At 40.5% G+C, this 18,975-nt stretch overlaps 1 protein-coding gene across 3 annotated transcripts in view; it reads right to left on the reverse strand.

Moving 5' to 3' along the window:
- Fhl5 (four and a half LIM domains 5) overlaps positions 1-18,975 on the reverse strand; it is a 43,691-nt gene that overhangs the window by 23,598 nt on the left and 1,118 nt on the right. Inside the window, exon 2 of one of the 3 annotated variants that reach the window (XM_050144961.1) lies at positions 4,553-4,608. The exons of the other annotated variants lie outside the window; for them this stretch is intronic. Coding sequence (XP_050000918.1) covers positions 4,553-4,555 — 3 coding nt within the window. The 5' untranslated portion in view covers positions 4,556-4,608. The remainder of the gene's footprint in view (positions 1-4,552; positions 4,609-18,975) is intronic. 3 annotated transcript variants of the gene reach the window in all.

The following is an 18,975-nucleotide window of genomic DNA, read 5'->3' on the forward strand; positions in this document are numbered from 1 at the left end:
AAAAAAAAAAAACAGCAGCAGAGAGGCATTGGATAATGAAAAAAACTTCTGAATTGAATTAACCAGTGTATTTCAAGGATGTGTTGACCTCACAATGGAAACCAGATGTGTTATGTTGGGGAAGGGGTTTTGCTCTTGTTTACACAGAAGACAAACTATGGATACCATCACAATTAATAAAGATTTGCATTAAAAGGAGAAACCTCTTCAAAAAGTGAAATGACAGCTCATCCACAATGGTGACAACCATATAGGTGGTAAGGAAACCATATAGGGTTGGGGCAGGGTTCTGTTCTTATCTTTACAGGAAAGGAGACAGAGCAGTTATTTCCCTCACACGTTCAGGAGCTACTCGGAGAAGCTGCATCTGTGCTTGTGTAATTGGCGTATTAGAGTTTGCAAACCTTGGCTTTAGTCTCCTTCTAGGTGAAAATATTTTCGTGGATCGTCTTCTAGTGTGTGAGTGTTCAGGAAGTTCCCTTAGCCCTGCTAACCAGAACCCTGGAGGGGAGATATATAATGAAAAAATCTCTTCCTACGTCTTGGTTATATAGCAATTTCCTGAGTTGATAATTTCCTTTCTACAAGGGAGCTGCTTAAAACCCCTGAAGCAAATAATTATGACACCTCATCGTGTCTCAGGAAAAAAAAAAAGATTCTATAGATCCCTTCATCTCCAAATTGTGAAGACTCTCAGATAATCTAAGTTGCCTGGAAGAGGCTCGGATGAGCCCAGCTGCCTGGAAGACACACTTTGCCCTACAGCTCCCCTCAAATTGTGCAGTGCACTTCAGGGTCCCAGCTTTCCTGAGATGTGGCACAAGCAGGCTTTGGAGATGCAGCTCTCTTGGAGTCGTTTCTGCTCCCATAAGTAAGCTCTCACTTGTACTCTTGTAAGAAACCTCAATAATCTAATTGGTTCATCAAATCTGACTTTGGTCATATTCTTTTTGTAGATTCCCTATTGGAGTGAGCCTAGCAATAGTGCCACAAGGGCTTTATGTTGGCAAGTGGGTTGGGAGCGATGAATGATCACCACCCATTGTGGATGCCTACAGTCAGTTTCCCAGGTGCCATAAGTAGCCTTTGGTTGTGAATGGCAGTAGTAATGGTGAAGCTAGGGGCAACGATTGGGCAGGGGTAGGGAGCTGACTTATAAATCATAGGGTAGAATGGACGTGAACAGTGCCACCGTTGCTGTAATAGAAACAGTAGCAATTATACTCTACGTAGTTTCCTGAAAGCTGCACACCATTTTAACAAATGCATGTAGATTCTTTACATCTTCACTACAATAGCCCAAAGCCCCAAAGCCAATTATAAATTTTCCTCATTTGGCAAGTGAAGAAACTGTTTTCTGGAGCCAGGATCACTTGGATGATGAAATGCAGGATCTAGAAACTCAAATCTGCACCTTTTAAAACCTGGAGCCGAATACCTGCATAAACTTCTCTGTCTTTGAGATTACAGGGAAGGGCTGACATAACTGGGAAGCACACTTGTAGATACAAGGCATTTTTAGACAAGGACAAGAAATGTATGCCAAGTGGCATAAATCATATGTATGATTTACATAATCGTATCTTGTTACAGGCAGGGGTACGTTCTGAGAAATGTGTGATTAATCAATTCCATTATTGAAGTAGTGGCTAGAGTTTGTTTACACAAGTGTAGATGGTACAATCCATCATACATACAGGCTATGTGCTGTACCCTGCCAAATGTGCAGTCTGGTAAAATGGAGAACAGGAGAGGGTGAGACGGATTTTAGAGATTGGGAGAAGTAATACAACAGCACATTCATGTACCTACTTCTGGGATTCTGAGAAGCACGGGGGATGAATGAGAACACAAGCAGTAGTGAGGGAGGGATGGGGACATTTGCAGTGCTCAGGTTGGAGGTGATGCCCATCTGACTCAGAAGAGGATAGACCAAGGCGTGTGAAGGTGAGTCACGACGCAGTAGGACCTCACCATGTCTTGAGGAGTCAGAAAGAACCATCCTGAGATTTCACGCCTGGGTCCTTCCAGGATTAGCGTGTTACAGAAGATGGGGCATGGAAGAAAACTAATTGAGAGGCAAGATTACTTCAAATTGATGCGAACTGATTTTGAGGAACTGGACTTGAGAGGCATCAGGCTGCCTGTCTACAAACTAAGAGTGTTGCACTAAAGCAAGGTTGGCTTTTGTCATAGCTGAGCCATTTGATGGCGCATAGATTGCTGGTGAGGGTGTGATATTAAGGCATTGGATGAGGAAGTTGCAGCACAGAAAAGGAGAAAAGGTAAAAAGGCTTGTGGATAAACACCCGCTGCGGAGTGTGAAGGGAACAAAGCAGGCAGAGAAAGCTACTGTACTGTAGTAGACAAAGGAACTAAGAGGAACTAAAGGGAACATAGCAGGGCAGGTTAGGGACAACTTCAGCCGGGGCAAAAAAAAAAAAAAGCACTTCCAAAATAGTCTTAATACTAGTTGATGACAGATTTCAAGAGTTAAAACTTAATTGCAAAGTTTTGTTGAAAGTTTAAAAAAAAATGCATGCACAAAATTGTTCTTCTAGAAATAAAAAACAAAATAAAATGCATTTTGTACCTGTTAAAAGAAAAAAAAAGAAGTCAGAGTTACAAACAGTAAGAAATCAGCAAGCTAGTAAAAGGAAGGAGCTCAGGAGGAGCCGCTTCTTCACAGAAGGCTTCCCCGCTATGGTGACCCTGACAACTAGTGAGGACTGAGTTTTCCTAAGGTCTTACTTTGGGTTTTTGTTTAAAAGACTAAGGTCAACAATGAAATTTGGTTAGTAGTGCCCAAGACCTGGCTTGAACACACACACACACACACACACAAATTATGAGGATTTTTCTGTCATTCCAGACTTGAAAAGTTCCAAAGATAGAATAAAATGAAGGGCAAAGAGAGGATAGGAAAGAAAGATATTGACTGTATCTTAATTAGTCTTGTGACTCACAAACAAACAAACTAAAAGTTATTGGGATTTAAAGTTTGGTTTAAAACCACTTCAATCAAAATCTCACTGGAATTTTTTCCAAAACAAGCACGGCATATTGTTTTGTCAATCTTGGTTCCAACTCAGATGTGAGTATATAAAGTGGAGGAATGGCAGAAACCAGAAGAGTAAAAAGGGACCCTGCACGTTGGGGAGAAAGAGCTCTGAGAAAAGAACAGAAATTAGCAAAGAATGCCTGTGGCAGGGACTTCTGTCCAGCTTCACCATAAGTCATAAACTGCATCAAAGTAAGTAAAGGAAAACGAGAACAATGACAGCAAAACCAAGAATGGAGAGGAACAAATACATTGCTTATTGGTAACCTGACTGGGGAACCAAGTGTTCTAGTATGTCCTCAGGTTATCAGAATGGATAAAAAGTGTAGGTGAGAAATTTATTCTATTATCATTCAACAGCAATAGAGAGAAAAAATATCAAAAGTGATTTTGAAGCATCATAACTTCTCACTTATTGAACCATTACATAGAAAGTTATAAAAGCTTTGAGAGACTATAAAGAAACCCTCGAAAAGTGGAAGGATAGAAGGTATCTACGGAGTTGAAGAGCCATTGTTCTGCATCTGCTGCTTTTTCTCTGCTTGCTCTGCAGGTCAAACTAAAACAGTGTTGGGCTATTTTTGGTGGCATTTATGAACTTGTTCTAAAACCCACATAGGAACATGAAGCCCAAGAATGAGCAAATCACGTTCAATCAAGGACAAGATGGGAATCTTCCAGAGTCAGATGTAAGGCCAGTGCGGAGCAATTGCAGCCCACAGCGTGGCACAAACACAGTGTTAGCAGCACAGATCCTTGAGAAGGGGAGGGGGCTCAGAAATTAACCCCACACAGACAGACATGTGACTAGAAACAGTGTTACACACAACATGTTGTAAAGGTCTATTGACCAAGATGAGTGACAAGGGACAATTTTTTTTTCAGAAATGGCCCTGGGGCAAGTGAACTTCCAAGTGAAAAAACAGGAAATTCGACAAATACTATTTCCCTTCATGTGAAAATATCATTTCTGCCAGACTATAAAATAGGAGAAACAAAAACGTTGACAATACAGACGGTCTCATGGACATGGGACATGTCAATAAGAACATGCTCTTAAGACAGAAAAAGTACATTCATGGAATCCATGTTAAGTTACAGGTAAGAACTTCTGTTTAACAGGAAGTCAAATTAGTGAAAATAAACCACAGAATCAAAGAAGGTCTTGCAAGCTGCTTATCCATTGAGAGCCCACATCTGGATGTGCATAGAAAGCAGTCATATAAATTCATAATGGAGAAGAGGTGAGCAGCTGAAGACAGACCCAAGAAAATGTATTAAAGGAGAGACAAAAGTGCTACTTGGAAACATTCTCAGTTTAATTCACAGCTACTGAAAGAGGTTGGCAAGCTCTACTATACCAATAGAAAATAATAACAATTATATATGTATTCTCAGTACAATATACTATCCATATATCAAAACACAGACTGAGTGACCATGAAGGACAAAAGGACAAATAAATAAATACATGTTTCTATGCCATCTTACCATATGGGAGTAAAATCAGATGAGGCCAGATATCCTCCCCAACCAAACTTTACATTCTGTAAAACAGGCAAGTAGCAAAGATTCCATAAATGATGTATCACTCACATAAGTTTCAACTAGCCAAACACAGTCATCAGGAAACACACACACACGCATGCTTGAATACATGCACACACACACATGCATGTACACACTTACAAGCACCAATGCATGCATGCACACACAATTTGATAAAACAATTTTTAAGAGTATGGTGGCGATAAATATATAGCATCAGAGTTCAGATTAAATTTAACGTTTGATATTGAAGGAGGATAGAGAAGTTAGAGAAAATACTTTGAATAAACTATGACTTCTACTTTATAAAGCTGATTTGTTATTTTTGTATGTTATACACATATTATATTCCTTTCTGTACATGTAATCATTATTTTTCTTTAAAGCAGCAGATGATGAATAAGGAGGAATAGGAATAATAAGCTTTCTTTCTACTCTTTATATCAACAGTGGCAATAATCTAGATGAATGAAGAGTTACTTGGGAAGGGCTTTGTATGCTCTAGAGGCAGTGTCGTGAGGACAGGGAAGATGGGGAGAAGTCTGTTGACGACCACAGGAATCAACTACTGAAAGAATAGTTGTAGATGCCAAGACAGGAAGAGAGACAAGATGCTCTCTCCTCCCGTCTCCACGTTCCTTCTCCTCTGCTGTTATTACCATACCTTCTCTCTCTTCTCTGTAGAAGAAGCCCCCTCTAATCTCTTAGTACTGAGGTGCACCAGAACTGTGCAAAGAACTTAATTCCAATATGTAAAATGTTAGCTAACGCAGTGTCCTATAAACTAATGACTATTAAGTATATATGTGAATGCTCCTACTTTTTAAAATCAGAAATACAAGATTCTAAAGCAAGAGAGCTTTAACCTTTGTGGTGGAGTTGAAATCAATTTGAACCTTTGGATTTCAACAACAACACTGTGTTTTTAAGGAACAGTATTCTATTTGTTCTCGCTTGAAAGCATTGAATTATCATATATCCTTTATTAGAAACTCAATTAGAAGTCAACCCCATTGATTTGATTATAGATTCACATTTACCATATGGTAGGTAAGGAGGGAGTAATGCTGTTTAAAAATAATCATAGCGATTGCATGCCTTATATAAATAATACACAGCAAATGGTATTTAGGAAGACTTCCTTCTCTAACGCATGGTCCGTACGTTGCTCATAACTTACTTGTGTATAGATGCAAACATGTGCAGTTCTTAGATTCTACTAGGATTTCTGGCTTAATTTTCATTTCTTTTTCTTTTCTTTTTTTCTCAGAATGGTTTCTGGGGCTGGGGCTGAACTTTTCTAGTTGCCCACTAAGGTCTTTCATGGATTAATTTATTTAGGAATACACATGACTCAAATAAGAACAATGTAAACAATAGTACAATGTTCGTGGAAAACGTTAGTAAAAATTTCTGACGTCTGAAGTGTGCTTTGTGTATGAAACTTGGGGAAAAGGACTAGACAAAGACTGTGGATTTAAATTTTTTCTCATTTAGCGTTTTAATTCTGAAAACCTGCTGGGAGGGCAGGCAGGTGTTAATGAGCAGCCAAGAGCCCGCTGAGGCCGCACTGATCAGAGGGCAGCTTGCACTACTCACTGCAAAGCGCAGGAACCATCTACACTGCATCATTACAAACACACTGTGATGGCTGAGGCAGATGTTTTGGGTGCTCTCATACCCTTGCCTCCTTTCAGACTGTACTCTCCCAAATAAAGCTAAACAGTTTGCACATGTGCTTGCTCTCTGCTGGAAAGGGCAGTCAACCCCGAGAGCTCAAGAAGGTCTTCTACAATGCCCAAAGAAGGTGGTTCAGACCCAGGATCTTCTTTCCTGAGTTATATTTATTTCCACAGATTTTCCTTATTATAAAATCTAAACTCACTCAGCATAGAAATTCTTGACTACAGTATGTCATTTTCTTATTATCTCTCACCCTTTCTAGCTACCTCCCAGGATTCCATCCTCTCCAGATACACTATGTCCTCAAGCCTTTGAACTTCTGTACATGACTCGCTGGGATGTAATTCCCTCCTCGTGTCTCTGATAAGAAAGTAAAATAAAACAACATACATGTAACAGTACTTGATTTGTCCAACCTAATGATTCTCTGCCCCGATCGTGGTCCAGTTAAAAACCCACTCTATGTGAAGCGTTTTATTCTGTCAGGACAGAAATGTCTCCTGTGTTCATAGTTCCACTTCTATTTGCCACATTCTGCTCATTTCTTTTTTTCCAGTGTGTCTTCCTGGGTTGTTAGCTTCTCAGGGGATAGCAATTCTCTTCATCTGTGCCATCTCAGAAGGCACTGTAGGGTCTCAACAGATAGACTGCAGCTGACTAAATGAATGGGAAAGCTGGAGTCTAGGACAAGTAGTAAGAAAGGCACAGGTGTAAAGAGGATTCTATTAGATGGTGTATGGATTCATATATGTGATAAGTGCGGCAAGTAAGGCACAGGCTCGGCAACAAAGACTAGAGAGTAGAAGGCCAAGCCCTCAAGGTCCGATAGGGCAGGGATGGTTCTACTGCTGCCCCTACAAGGGTGGCTAAGAAGACTTTTCAAGGGTCCTTTGAACAATGACTGATTAAGTTATTTTATTAAAACGGCAGAAGCACATTATTACATTTAAAAGACTTCTTTTTTCTCAACTTAGGGGCACAGATGAGCACCAGTGAGAACGTTTCTGCATAGCTACATTTTAGTTCTCTGTCATGAGGCCTGCACAACTGACCTTGAAGACCCCGTGAGTAGGCCAGAATTGCAAGGTTATTGCTACCAGGTCTAACAGAGTTAGTGCAAGTGTTGTAAATGTTGACAAGCTGCTTCATTTGGCAAGATTTAGGAGAGTAAAATGCAATGAATGAGAAAGGTAAACCTTTCAACTTTATAATTCATCCACACTAGGGCAGAGAAACAAAGGTACTCTTAAGCAGAACAATTCACATCTATGTGCTTCATTTAGGTCTGGGCAGGGGCCTCAGCAGTGAAAGGCCATGCAAAGTTTATGAGCTCAGTCTGACGCCCGGACCCACACAAAGGCAGGAGAACAGAAAGCCCTCCACAAGCTTGTCTTCTGACATCTCCATGTACTTTTGTCTTGTCAGTACCCACACATATCATATACATGTGTACACACACACACACACACACACACACACTAAAAGCCCATGAAAGAGTAAGAAAAACTAGTAAGTAAGTTCTCCATTTAGGTTTTTCTTTCATGTTTTTCTCTGGTTCTGAGAATGGGCAAACCTATCTGCAGTTCTTTATTTGATGTTTTCCCCTTGTAACCAAGACATAAGAGGAATGCTGGCTTGCAAATCACTCACTGTAGTGCAAACTTGTAATGTGCTGTTATAGAAGTCATTTGGTCTTTCTGGCCCCCATTTTTTTAACTACAAAATGAGACTCCTACTGGCTGCCTATGATCATACCCAAAGTATATGTAAAAACAGAAAACATGGTAAGTCAGAGGCAGGTTGCTTCGCTTGATGGAGACCCTATAAGTAGAACTGCTTCACATTTTGAAGGAGTAGCTATTTTTTTCCTCCCCTCAAAATGCTACTGCAAAAGTAAAAGCAACTCAACAATCTTAAAATAACCAAAGCCATAACTTTGGGGCATCAATCAAACATAATCTAAAACGAGCAACAGAGAATTGTGGTGGAATGTTTGATATTAGTCTCTAGGGAACCCTTGCAAGCCCAGATTGTTGGAAACTTGATGTTTTGTGTGGAGAGTTCAAACATGAATTCTCCTGAGAGCCAGGGAAGTACTCTCCCATGAAACAGAGCAGCTGACTAGACCGTTCCATCTGCTAATTTATTCTGTGGAGATGAACAAAGAGTGAAAAGGCACTTTGTATGGTTTCATGGAGAAATTACTTTTAGAATGGTGCTGTGGTGGTAGCCAGGAACTGAAACAGTTGAAATAATAGCATTCTCACCAAGGCAAGTGCAAAACATTTTTCAGGTATTTTACTCTTCAGGAACAAAAGACCGAAACAATTCATAGGTTTCATACTACCCTTGATTTATACACTGGTGTATAAACAACTCTCAAGATCAGAAAAATCTTGTCCTTAAAGTAACTTCATCTCCATGTCCAAACCATTTCCCAACTTTTTTTTAGATACATCATTACAAAAGGAACAATGGACAATTCAGAAGGTGCAATGTAAATCTGTCTTTCCATTCCATGTATTCTTGCCTGATCATTCCTGGAAAAGATGTTTCAGAAAAGCAAAACCAGTTCCTGGATTGTCTTAGTCTCTTTGAGGCCTTTTGGGGAACCTTAGCATCAGGCCTCATTAAAGGCAAGAAGCAATTTAAAAAGCTAATTTATCTAATAGTATAACACAGGCTCAGCGTCTGTCAGGGACAATGCAATGCTGTTCCTAGTGATGGAGTCTATCAGGACAAATCTAATACACACTAGCAAGGGTCCTCCATCTCTGTATGCTCCTTGGATGGTCAGCAAGCAATCTGTAAAATTTCAGAAAACTATTAATCATGTCAGGGCTTTGATTTTTACTTGGTTTTTGGTCATCCTTTCTAGTTGGAAATTGCTTCATTGTATTCCTAACTACTGCCGTCTGGCGGTTGAATGGAGCCGTGCTGGACAGTCATCAATCTGCCCTCCCAACACTGTTCTTAATGGTTTCCCTTAATGGTATCCCAATGACAAATGCAAGCTTGCCAGCGAGAAGTGTTATCTGACACTGTAGAAATTAAGACTACCAGGGCTATGTCTGCATCATGCATTAATCATTGGGATAACCCTCACCACGACAGACATTTATTTGAATGTGTGGGTCAGAAGATGTTGCCATGGTCTGTGAAAACAGAATCAGAAAGAGAAGCGATGGCCTTTCCATGACTCTCTATGATCTCAGTTATCAGCCATCAAGAGGTGAGGAGAGGGGCACTAGGAAATCAAGGGGTCACTTCATTTCCCCCATGTTGAAATACCTTTACTCACTAGGGAGTGATAAGCAAAGTCAATCCTCCTTCATTAAGTCACCATTAACAGGCCACAAATGTATTCATCTTAGCCATTGCTCCAAAGCTCACCCCGTAAATTATTTCTATTCCAGGAAGTCAGGGTGTTAATCAGGGTTCCAATCACTATGCTGTTAGTTGACCCTAATGCTGTGTAATCTTTAGAAAGTTAAAAGAAACTTACAATATAGAACATTATGGCTCTAAATATAAGGAATGTTTTCTACTTTTATAATATATGGAGGGTATTGGAAGCTGTTCAGTCAAATGAACATAAAAGAATGATTTAGTCTGTAGTAATCTTTAATGATAGTTTGTATATTATTTACTTAATATTGTCCACAGATTTTTTTTCCTTTTTTGTTTTATTGTTTTTTCAAAACAGGGTTTCTCTGTGTTAACAGCTCTGGCTATCCTGGAACTTGCTTTGTAGACCAGGCTGGCCTCAAACTCACAGAGATCTGCCTGCCTCTGCCTCCTGAGTTCTGGGATTACAGGCGTGTGCCACCACCACCTAGCTCACAAAACAGTTTTTTAAAATCTGTGATTAACATAAATGACCACTCCGGGTTGAGAAAAAAAAAGAGTGAGGAAGAACTTTCCATCATTCAACAAAAAGCAATAAATAAGCTCTTAGAGTCAATCACATATTCTTCTCTGAGCTCATAGCAGACAAGACCAATACCATTTCCTTTTACATCTCCTGACATTTGTGTGTACAGTAGATCCTCCTGACTTGAGGTCTTACCGTTAAACACAAGGATCAAAGAAGAAATCATTTCTGGTCCTTCTAAGGAAAGCCTTTAACATTTTCAGTTAAAACGTTTATGAGAACAAACTCAGAAATTGTGATCAGAGATCTTTTAAAGTTATTTACGATTCTCTCATTTATTTATTTATATTTTTTTAAAAAGAAAACAAACTATCTTTTTTCATTATACATACCAATCCAAGTTCCCACTTCCTCCCCTCCTCCCATTCCCTCCACTTCCTCCCCCCAACCTCATCCACTCCACAAAGAGGGTAAGGCACATTGCTTTGAGGAAGGTCCAAGGCCCTCCCTGCTATATCTAGGCTGAGCAAGGTATCCATCTAAAGAGAAAAAGTTCCAAAAAACCAGTACAAGCAGTAGGGATAAATCCTGGTGTCACTGCCAGTGACCCCTCAGTCTGCCCCAGCCATACAATTGTAACCCAAATTCAGAGAAACTAGTTTGGACCGATGCTGTCTCCTCCCTATCTGACTGGAGTTGGTGAGCTCCCATTAGCGCAAACAAACTGTTTCAGTGGGTGTATCCATCATGATCTTTACCTCTTTGCTCATATTCTCACTCCTCCCACTCTTCAACTTAACTTTGTGAGCTCAGTCCAGTACTCTGCTGTGGGTCTCTGCCTCTGTTCCCATCAGTTGCTGGATAAAGGTTCTATGGTGACATTTAACATGGTCATCAATCTGACTACAGGACAAGGCCAATTCGGGAACCCTCTCCTCTACTGCTTAGGGTCTTAGCTGGGGTCATCTTTGTGAATTCCTGGGAATTCACTAATCCCACATCAGACAGAGGACTGATCCCCAAAATATATATTTATGATTCTCTTAGTAATGTTAAATTTATGCCTTGTATTGCACATTTTTCAGTGCAGATTGCATGCCTCATAACCAAAGCTTAAACTCAGGATACATGCAAGTCACATCTACAACATTTGATATTACTCAAAAGTCAACCAATATTTTACTTAAAAACGCAGCCATTATTGAAATCACAAGGGGTAGTGTGATGTCAAAGCAGAGAGGCACCAGGTTTTCTTTTTGCAGTAGATTGTATCTGTGCAGGAATTTCCTGTCTCAAAATTCTCACTTAAATCTCAACACATATCTCTCACAGTCTCTTGGTCTTGAACATGGAATATCAAAACTCAGTTCACTTTAATGTCACTATATTATACACAGGAATTAAGCTAAGAAGACAGCATTTATCCTGCCTCCAGACTTCTTCCAAGTGACATCCGGGAAATCTGAATGCACCTCTAAATCAAGTTTTGCAAATAGTTAATAGGACAGCTTCATATTGTGACTCCAAACTATATAAACAAACCTTGTTTTACATTACAAATTCTCCATGTCTGGCCGAGCAGTGGTGGCACATGCCTTTAATACCAGCACTTGGGAGGCAGAGGCAGGTGGATCTCTGTGAGTTCAAGGCCAGCCCAGTCTACAAGAGTTAGTTCCAGGAAAAAAAAAAAAAAAAAAAAAAAAAAAAAGCTACAGAGAAACCCTGTCTTGAAAAACAAAAACAAAAAAACAACAAACAAACAAACATATCTCCATGTCTGACCTATTGAGGTCCAAGCTTAGTTAACTGATGCTCTAAAAATGGAAGGGGATTTCTTTAAGATCAGCTCAAATTAGATGTTAAAGTCTATCTTATATTTGTTACTGTTTTGGTCACTTTAAACAAGTTGTTACTTCACTTTATTTGTGTGACATCATTTCCTCAGAAAAGAATTTCCACTCTGTAACAAATTAGTTATATAGTCAATCAATAGTCTATGTAATACCATTTCAAAAACAAAACAAAACGAAACGCCAAACTCTCACTGCAAAGATGAGAAGAGGGTCAGCAATGAGGGGAATGCTGAGAGACTTGATGGGAGACTCCTTGGTTGGCTTACAAGACTGAGACACAGCCTCATATAGCTCCTTTTATGTCCCCACTCCCTAAGAGCATGCCTGTGATCTCACTTTCACAGGCCCACTAAGTCTGGAGCTGAGATGCCTTTGAAGTTCTTGGTTTGCTCTGTTCTGTTTCTCTTATCTAGCAAGAGGAGAAATTGGGTTCAGAGGACCATGCTGATATTTGTGTGCTTTTTTTTTTATGCTGACAGAGTGATTATCAGCAATATTTCAGTATAGTTCAGGTTCCTGGCACTTAATAGATATAATTAATTTTGTGTTTCTTTTTTTCACACGGCACACAGCTATTTTTTTTAAATGTTGGTTTTCATTACAGATGTGCTTTCTGAGAAAATGAAAACATTTTCTGAAAAAATGAAAAAGCTGCTATCTATTTGCCTCCCTCTCTGGGTTTTAGTTACTGCCAGGTAACAGCGCCCTACCCATAAATGCAGAGGTTTGTTCTGCACCTGAAGCCAACCTGCTGGCAGCTGTACCGAGTGAAGCATTGTCTTCCAAAGGAAACAAACAAGCTTCATAAAATCTTCAGTGCGAGTCAATATTTGTTTTTGTTTATTATGGGAATTACTGGATTACTATCGCTATTGGAAATAAGACACAAAAAAATTGGGCTTGCGCTAATTTCTGCCTCATCACCTAAACTAATATGGGCGTGACATGTGTCCATGATATGGGCAATCTACTGCCCACCAGAACGTGATTACACATAGCACACCTATAGCCTGCATGGTGGCAATAACACGCATTGATAGCTGCAAATTATCTATTCTATTGATCATTTCAACTTGTTGGTTATAATGATAGTTAAGTGGAGAGCAATATTTAAAATGCAGCTTTAAGTTTTATCTGTTCGAACTCTCAAAGATTTAGACAAAGTTGGGACTCAGCATTGGTCATGGTGTTACTCATAGCAGTAGAAGCCAAGCCAGGGCAGAGACACGTCTTTCCCGTTCTTTTCGACCAGACTCTGGCTGTACATGCGCATGGCACCCAGTATGTTACCATCCACAGCTCTCATCATCTCTGGTTAATAGACTTTCCTGTTCTGCAGAAAATGCAGAGGAAAACCTATTTTCAGCCGGGTTCCTAGTGATTGTTGTATTATCATCTTGCAACCAGCCTGAGTAATATCTGTGGATGAAAGGGAGGGTGAGAAGAAAGGAACACAGCTCTTTGAAAATGCTTTGAGGTGTGTGCAGGGTGGTCGGGGAAGTCACGGCAAGTTTTAGACAGGCAAAATTCAGAATTATGTCTTAAAAGCTGAAGAGCAGAAAGGCTCAGGAAAAGCGAGAGTTTCTGCAGCCGGGGCAGCTGCAGTCCAGACTGTGGAATAGAGGGGTGAGGGTGGGGGTATCACAATGGAGCAGAGCTGCAGGAAGTGCTTAGGGCAGCGTCCTTGTCCATGCCTACATAACAGATGACCACAGATAAAGCTGTTGCTACTGTTTGAGCCTTAAAAGCTTACCTTCACCGCGCCACAGCTATAGTCTAGGCCATAATTTTCTTCGTGTCCAGTTTTAGGCAGTATTGAGAAAGCAGATCCATGATAGGTCAACTACAATTTTTATCTTGCTTGTCGTTTCAACCCTTTTCATGTTTGACTAATATTGAAGACACGCATGATTTGACATAGAGATCCTACAAGAAAGCTGTATCCCTCCCCTTCTGATGCACGAGTTCCTCTCATTTGGAAGCGCCAAGGATAGAATTTCCCACACTTAGTTTACTTGTTCTATCCCCCACCATCACTCCATCTACAACTCACTGGGAAGGGGTGCTCCCACGTGGAGCACTTCTCATTTACTCTGCTGGAGAGTCGGCTGCCTTGCCTGGAAGGAGTCCTCAGCACCTCCCAGGTTATAAAGGTGCTCCACCTGCCCCAAGCTCCTCTCAGGTTATGAAGGTGCTCCACTCGCCCTGAGCTCCTGCCAGGTTATAAAGGTGCTCCACCCTCCCTCAGCTCCTCCCAGGTTATGAAGGTGCTCCACCCGCCCTCAGCACCTCCCAGATTATGAAGGTGCTCCACCCACCCTCAGCACCTCCCAGGTTATGAAGGTGCTCCACCCACCCTCAGCACCTCCCAGGCTATGAAGGTGCTTCACCCGCCCTCAGCACCTTCCAGGTTATGAAGCTGTTCTGCTGGTGTCTGCCCACTGGTAAAAGTGCAGTTCAGGCAGGGGGAGATCCTCCTCTCACACAAGTTGTGCTCTCTTAAGACAGCTCTAACAATAATTAATTTGGCAATCCACTGATTCACATATTATAGTTGTGTCTAACTTTGATTCTTTCATAAGCCCTAAAAGACAAGCACGTGATTAAGTGAAGATTTAAGCCTGCATTTACAATGTAAAAGAGGTGGTTTCCCTGTTACCTGACTTTGTACATGCTTGAGAAAGGGGAATAATGAAGAGTATAGAATTATTATATTTATGCTTTTTAACCTAACTACTAAGTGAGGGGGCATGATCTAGTCTCTTTTTTTTTATACTTGGCATTGTAATGGGTAACCCAAAAGCACCAAAAAAATTTCACTTTTCCTAAAGAAGAATTAAAATTTTTTTGGTGGGGGAGTAGGGTCTCACTATGCAGCCCTGGCTGTCCTGTGACTCAACATGCAGACCAGAATCTGCAGACCAGAGATCCACCTGCCTCTGCCTGTGGTGTGCTGGGATTAAGAATGCCAACCACTAGGCAATCACGAGCTACCAGGCAATCAAAAAGAACAAATTAAACAATGCACATTCCAATGGCCATTCTTGGGGAAAATCAATTTATGTTTTAAATATTTTGGAGTTTAACTTAATTTTTCTTTAGGCATAATGTATTAGAGATTTGGAATCTGAGGTATTCAGTTTTTCATTTATAAAGGAATTCAAATCTACTAATCAATGTTTTACAAATGTTCATGTCAAATGAATACCATCATGAATGAGCGTGAACATGCATTTTAATAGGCATGCACAGTAGACAGAGTACGTTTCTGTATAGTGTTCAAAAGGGTTTATAGTCAATTTTATTTTAAGTTGTTTTAGCATCTGATGAAAATTGCTTGCCATTTCTTATGGGAAAAGTGCATACATATGTTCACACAAGTTTTCCCAGCTCAGGCAGGTAGCTCTGCATCTCCAGTCAAACGTCATCACCACCTCTTTTACGTCCTGAGACCTTTGTATAGCCTCTATGTTTTAAATGACAGGAATCATAGCAAAAGAACCTTTTGGGCACATATAAAGTTTGAATTCAGTTTCCTAAGTAAAGCTGCACCCAAATTCAGCCTCACCCATACCCTATATTTTTTACGTTCTTGAGTTAGAGTGGAAGGCAGCCACGCCCATGCCCTAGCACACTGTACAGTTGTCGTGGAATGTGCCCTTACACAGCCTTTGCACACTGTGGAAATAGCCATGGCCATATGTCTAATTACAGTGGAGTGAAGCCACGCTCATGCACAGCACACTGGCTAGCTGCAGTGGAGTGCAGTCGTGCTCATGCACAGCACTGGCTAGCTGCAGTGGAGTGCAGGCGTGCTCATGCACAGGACTGGCTAGCTGCAGTGGAGTGCAGTTGTGCTCATGCACAGCACTGGCTAGCTGCAGTGGAGTGCAGTTGTCCTTCATACACTAGCACTCTTGCCTTAGCCACCTGGCACCTGTAACACTGGGGCCAGTAGTTTTAAGGCCCCAAATGTTTACTAGTGGTTCTTAACATAAAATATTTGCTGGCCTGTGATTAACATTTTCTAAGTATATTTTGTGATTTTAATTGTAGCCTGCTGGACTGTTGCTAAAATAAGCTTAAGTCTGACTAGGATTTAAAAGGGTTTTCTACTTTTAAAATAATATTACTCATCATTGACATGGTGATTGTAATGGTATTTAACAGAATGGTAAAATGTGTATATTGCTTTAAGTAAAAATTAAATAGAATAAATTAAATATTAACTATATGGATATTTTTTAAAAGTTCAAAAAGGAAGAAAACATGACCAGATGTTAAGCCTCTTGACTGAGGTCACAGAATTTTTAAAAGTTTTAATCTGTAGTACTTTGGAAAACATATATTGTAAACTATCGTTTTGACAATGAGAGAAATATTGGATAAAATTAGAGTACAGCTGTTCAATTTAGAAAAGCTATTGGTCAAAGGTTAGAAGTTCCTGACATAGTATAATTATAAAACTGTTCCTGGAACAAACAAGTAGATATGATTGTGGACTAGAACTCACTCATAAAACAGAGTCTTAATTTAGGCTGCATGGCAGCTTAACATCAGCTGCCTTCACAGCTCCATCCACACAGCTGCTAAGGAAATGAGGCTTCAGGTGAAGAGAGCTGCACCCAGCAGAAGCATTGGTAGTTCTGCCCTGGCAGGCATTTCATCCCAGCTTATGCTAGGAACCCCTTTCCTCATAGGAGCCTGAACTTAACTACATGCCATAGTCACAGGATGGTTAATATTTTTAAGAGTGCTAACACTTTTCACAAAAAGTATCAAATGATTATTTTTCTTTTTTCAGAACCAGAACCAGGAATTTATGCCAGCCTATCAGCTCTTCATTCAACTATCATTAATTCATTTACTCATCTAGATTGTCAGTTTAACACTACAGAAAAAAAATGGTTAAGGTGTTCAATTTTCTTCCTTCCTTCCTTCCTTCCTTCCTTCCTTCCTTCCTTCCTTCCTTCCTTGCTTCCTTTCTTCCTCCCTCCCTCTCTTCCTCCCTCCTTCCCTCCCCCCCCCCCCCCCCTTCTTCTTTCTTTCTTTCTTTCTTTCTTTCTTTCTTTCTTTCTTTCTTTCTTTCTCTCTCTCTCTCTCTCTCTCTCTCTCTCTTTCTTTCTTTCTTTCTTTCTTTCTTATTTCTCTCTTTCTTTCCTTCTAATGTCTAGTGCTAATGACAACCAGGTATGCTGCTCCACTGATATTTGAGAACCAGGCCATCCAGTCCAAGAGTTCTCCTTGACTTTCAGTGAGGTCTATAGACAGTTAGCATCACTAGAACCTGGAAGACAAAACTGTCATGGAGGTTGGGCTCATGAGGCCTCAATAGGAGGTGGGCACAGAAGGGGAGCTATTCCTTCTGCTAGTGGCGAGTTAGTTAAAGGGTTAATGTCAACCAAGGGAAAGAAGATGGGGATGAGAGGAAGAGGAAATGATTCCATCCTGAGTCCAGCCTGAATCATGGTGTCTCTGCTGGTAGCAGAGCGTCCTGATGAAGTACAATTTGAAGCAGAAGGAAGAAACTACTTGGCAGGTGTGCAGTTTGGGAATAGTCAGACAACCAAAGTGAGATGTGTAGCCAGGGCCAACGAGGCGGTGGCGGGAAATAACACGCTACTAGTCCATTGTGGAAGGGATCCTGGTGTTGTCCCTGTCAGAATCTCCAGCTGCGCTGCCCTGGGTACCCCCGCCACTAGATTCAGCGCACTGTTGTTATTCGCAGAAGGGTCTGTTGCTCATGTGAGCACACTGTGGTCTTAGAGGCAGGTCCACTTTCAGGTTGATCATTTTGAGAGGAGTTGAGGTATTTTTGCAGAAACGCCCTTATCCAGCCCCCATCCTTCTCTTCAAAGGCCCTTCTGTGACATCAGTGCTTACCCAAGCAGCAGACATTATTTGCACGAGTAATGAAATGCAAACTTAACTGACAGCTAATTCAAACTTCTATAAGGCGAAGTTTTTCATTTTCAGTTCTAAATACACATGGTTCCTATATTGGAAATCATAAAAAAAGCTTCCATAAAATGTTCTATCAAAACACTTATTTTCAGTATAATAAGTAGATAAGTATAATAAGTGGAAAATATTTTAGCCTTGCCTAATTCAAATTAGTAAGTCTTTACTTAAAATTCTGCCGCAGGCAAGCGCGCTATGAAGGAGAGAACGCTTGCCAGGGTGACAGTGCTTTAGACAGAAAGCTGGCGCTCAGCTAAGGTCAACATGGGAATCTGCAGAATGGAAAACAGACATCTGACTTTACCTTCGTCATTATGCAACTTGGCTTGTGACTTCAGGCATATATCTTGACACATATGCTTACAAATATTTGGGGGGATTTACATGCATTTGTGCTAAATTTGCTTGGATTTAGCATGACAGTGTTGTAAATCTGAAATACTGGCCTAAGTGGCTCACTCACATATTTTCTTTCACTGTGGGTTCAAGAGCTGCACATTTTCTTAGTGTTTGGAGATCCCACAGTTCTAGGCTCCAAACAGCTAGCATGCCGAATCTGGCTTCTAATGGGTGACAGGTACTGAAGGGAGTATGACTAAAAGAGGGAGACAGCTGAGTCCTTTTTGCCTAAATAATAAATTCTCAACTTCAAAAAGCAGCACTTTGGATGTGTATATATATATCATTTATTTGTCGCGGGTAGGGTGGGGAGACAGAGGCATTTTACTTCACACTTCTAGAAACAGGTTAGGAATTGCTCTATGCCTGCTTCTAGAGAGTAGTAAGATTTTTCTAGAAAATAGGCAGCTTCCAATTAACCCCTTCACTTAAAGGCTAAGACTTAAGATGTGTTCTGTACAAATAATTCAGTAATGAAATATCCCCAACGAGAACGCGATTCACTCAAATACATTGGGCAGAATAAAATCTGGACTATCTCCTCTTCCCCTCTGACAGAAATGAAAATGTTCCTGTTTTAGACAATTACAAACCCA

This window comes from Alexandromys fortis, unplaced genomic scaffold, assembly GCF_014885135.2.
Source record: "Alexandromys fortis isolate MF-2015 unplaced genomic scaffold, M_Fortis_MF-2015_v1.1 scaffold_2_1_26212458, whole genome shotgun sequence".
Lineage (NCBI taxonomy): Eukaryota > Metazoa > Chordata > Mammalia > Rodentia > Cricetidae > Alexandromys > Alexandromys fortis.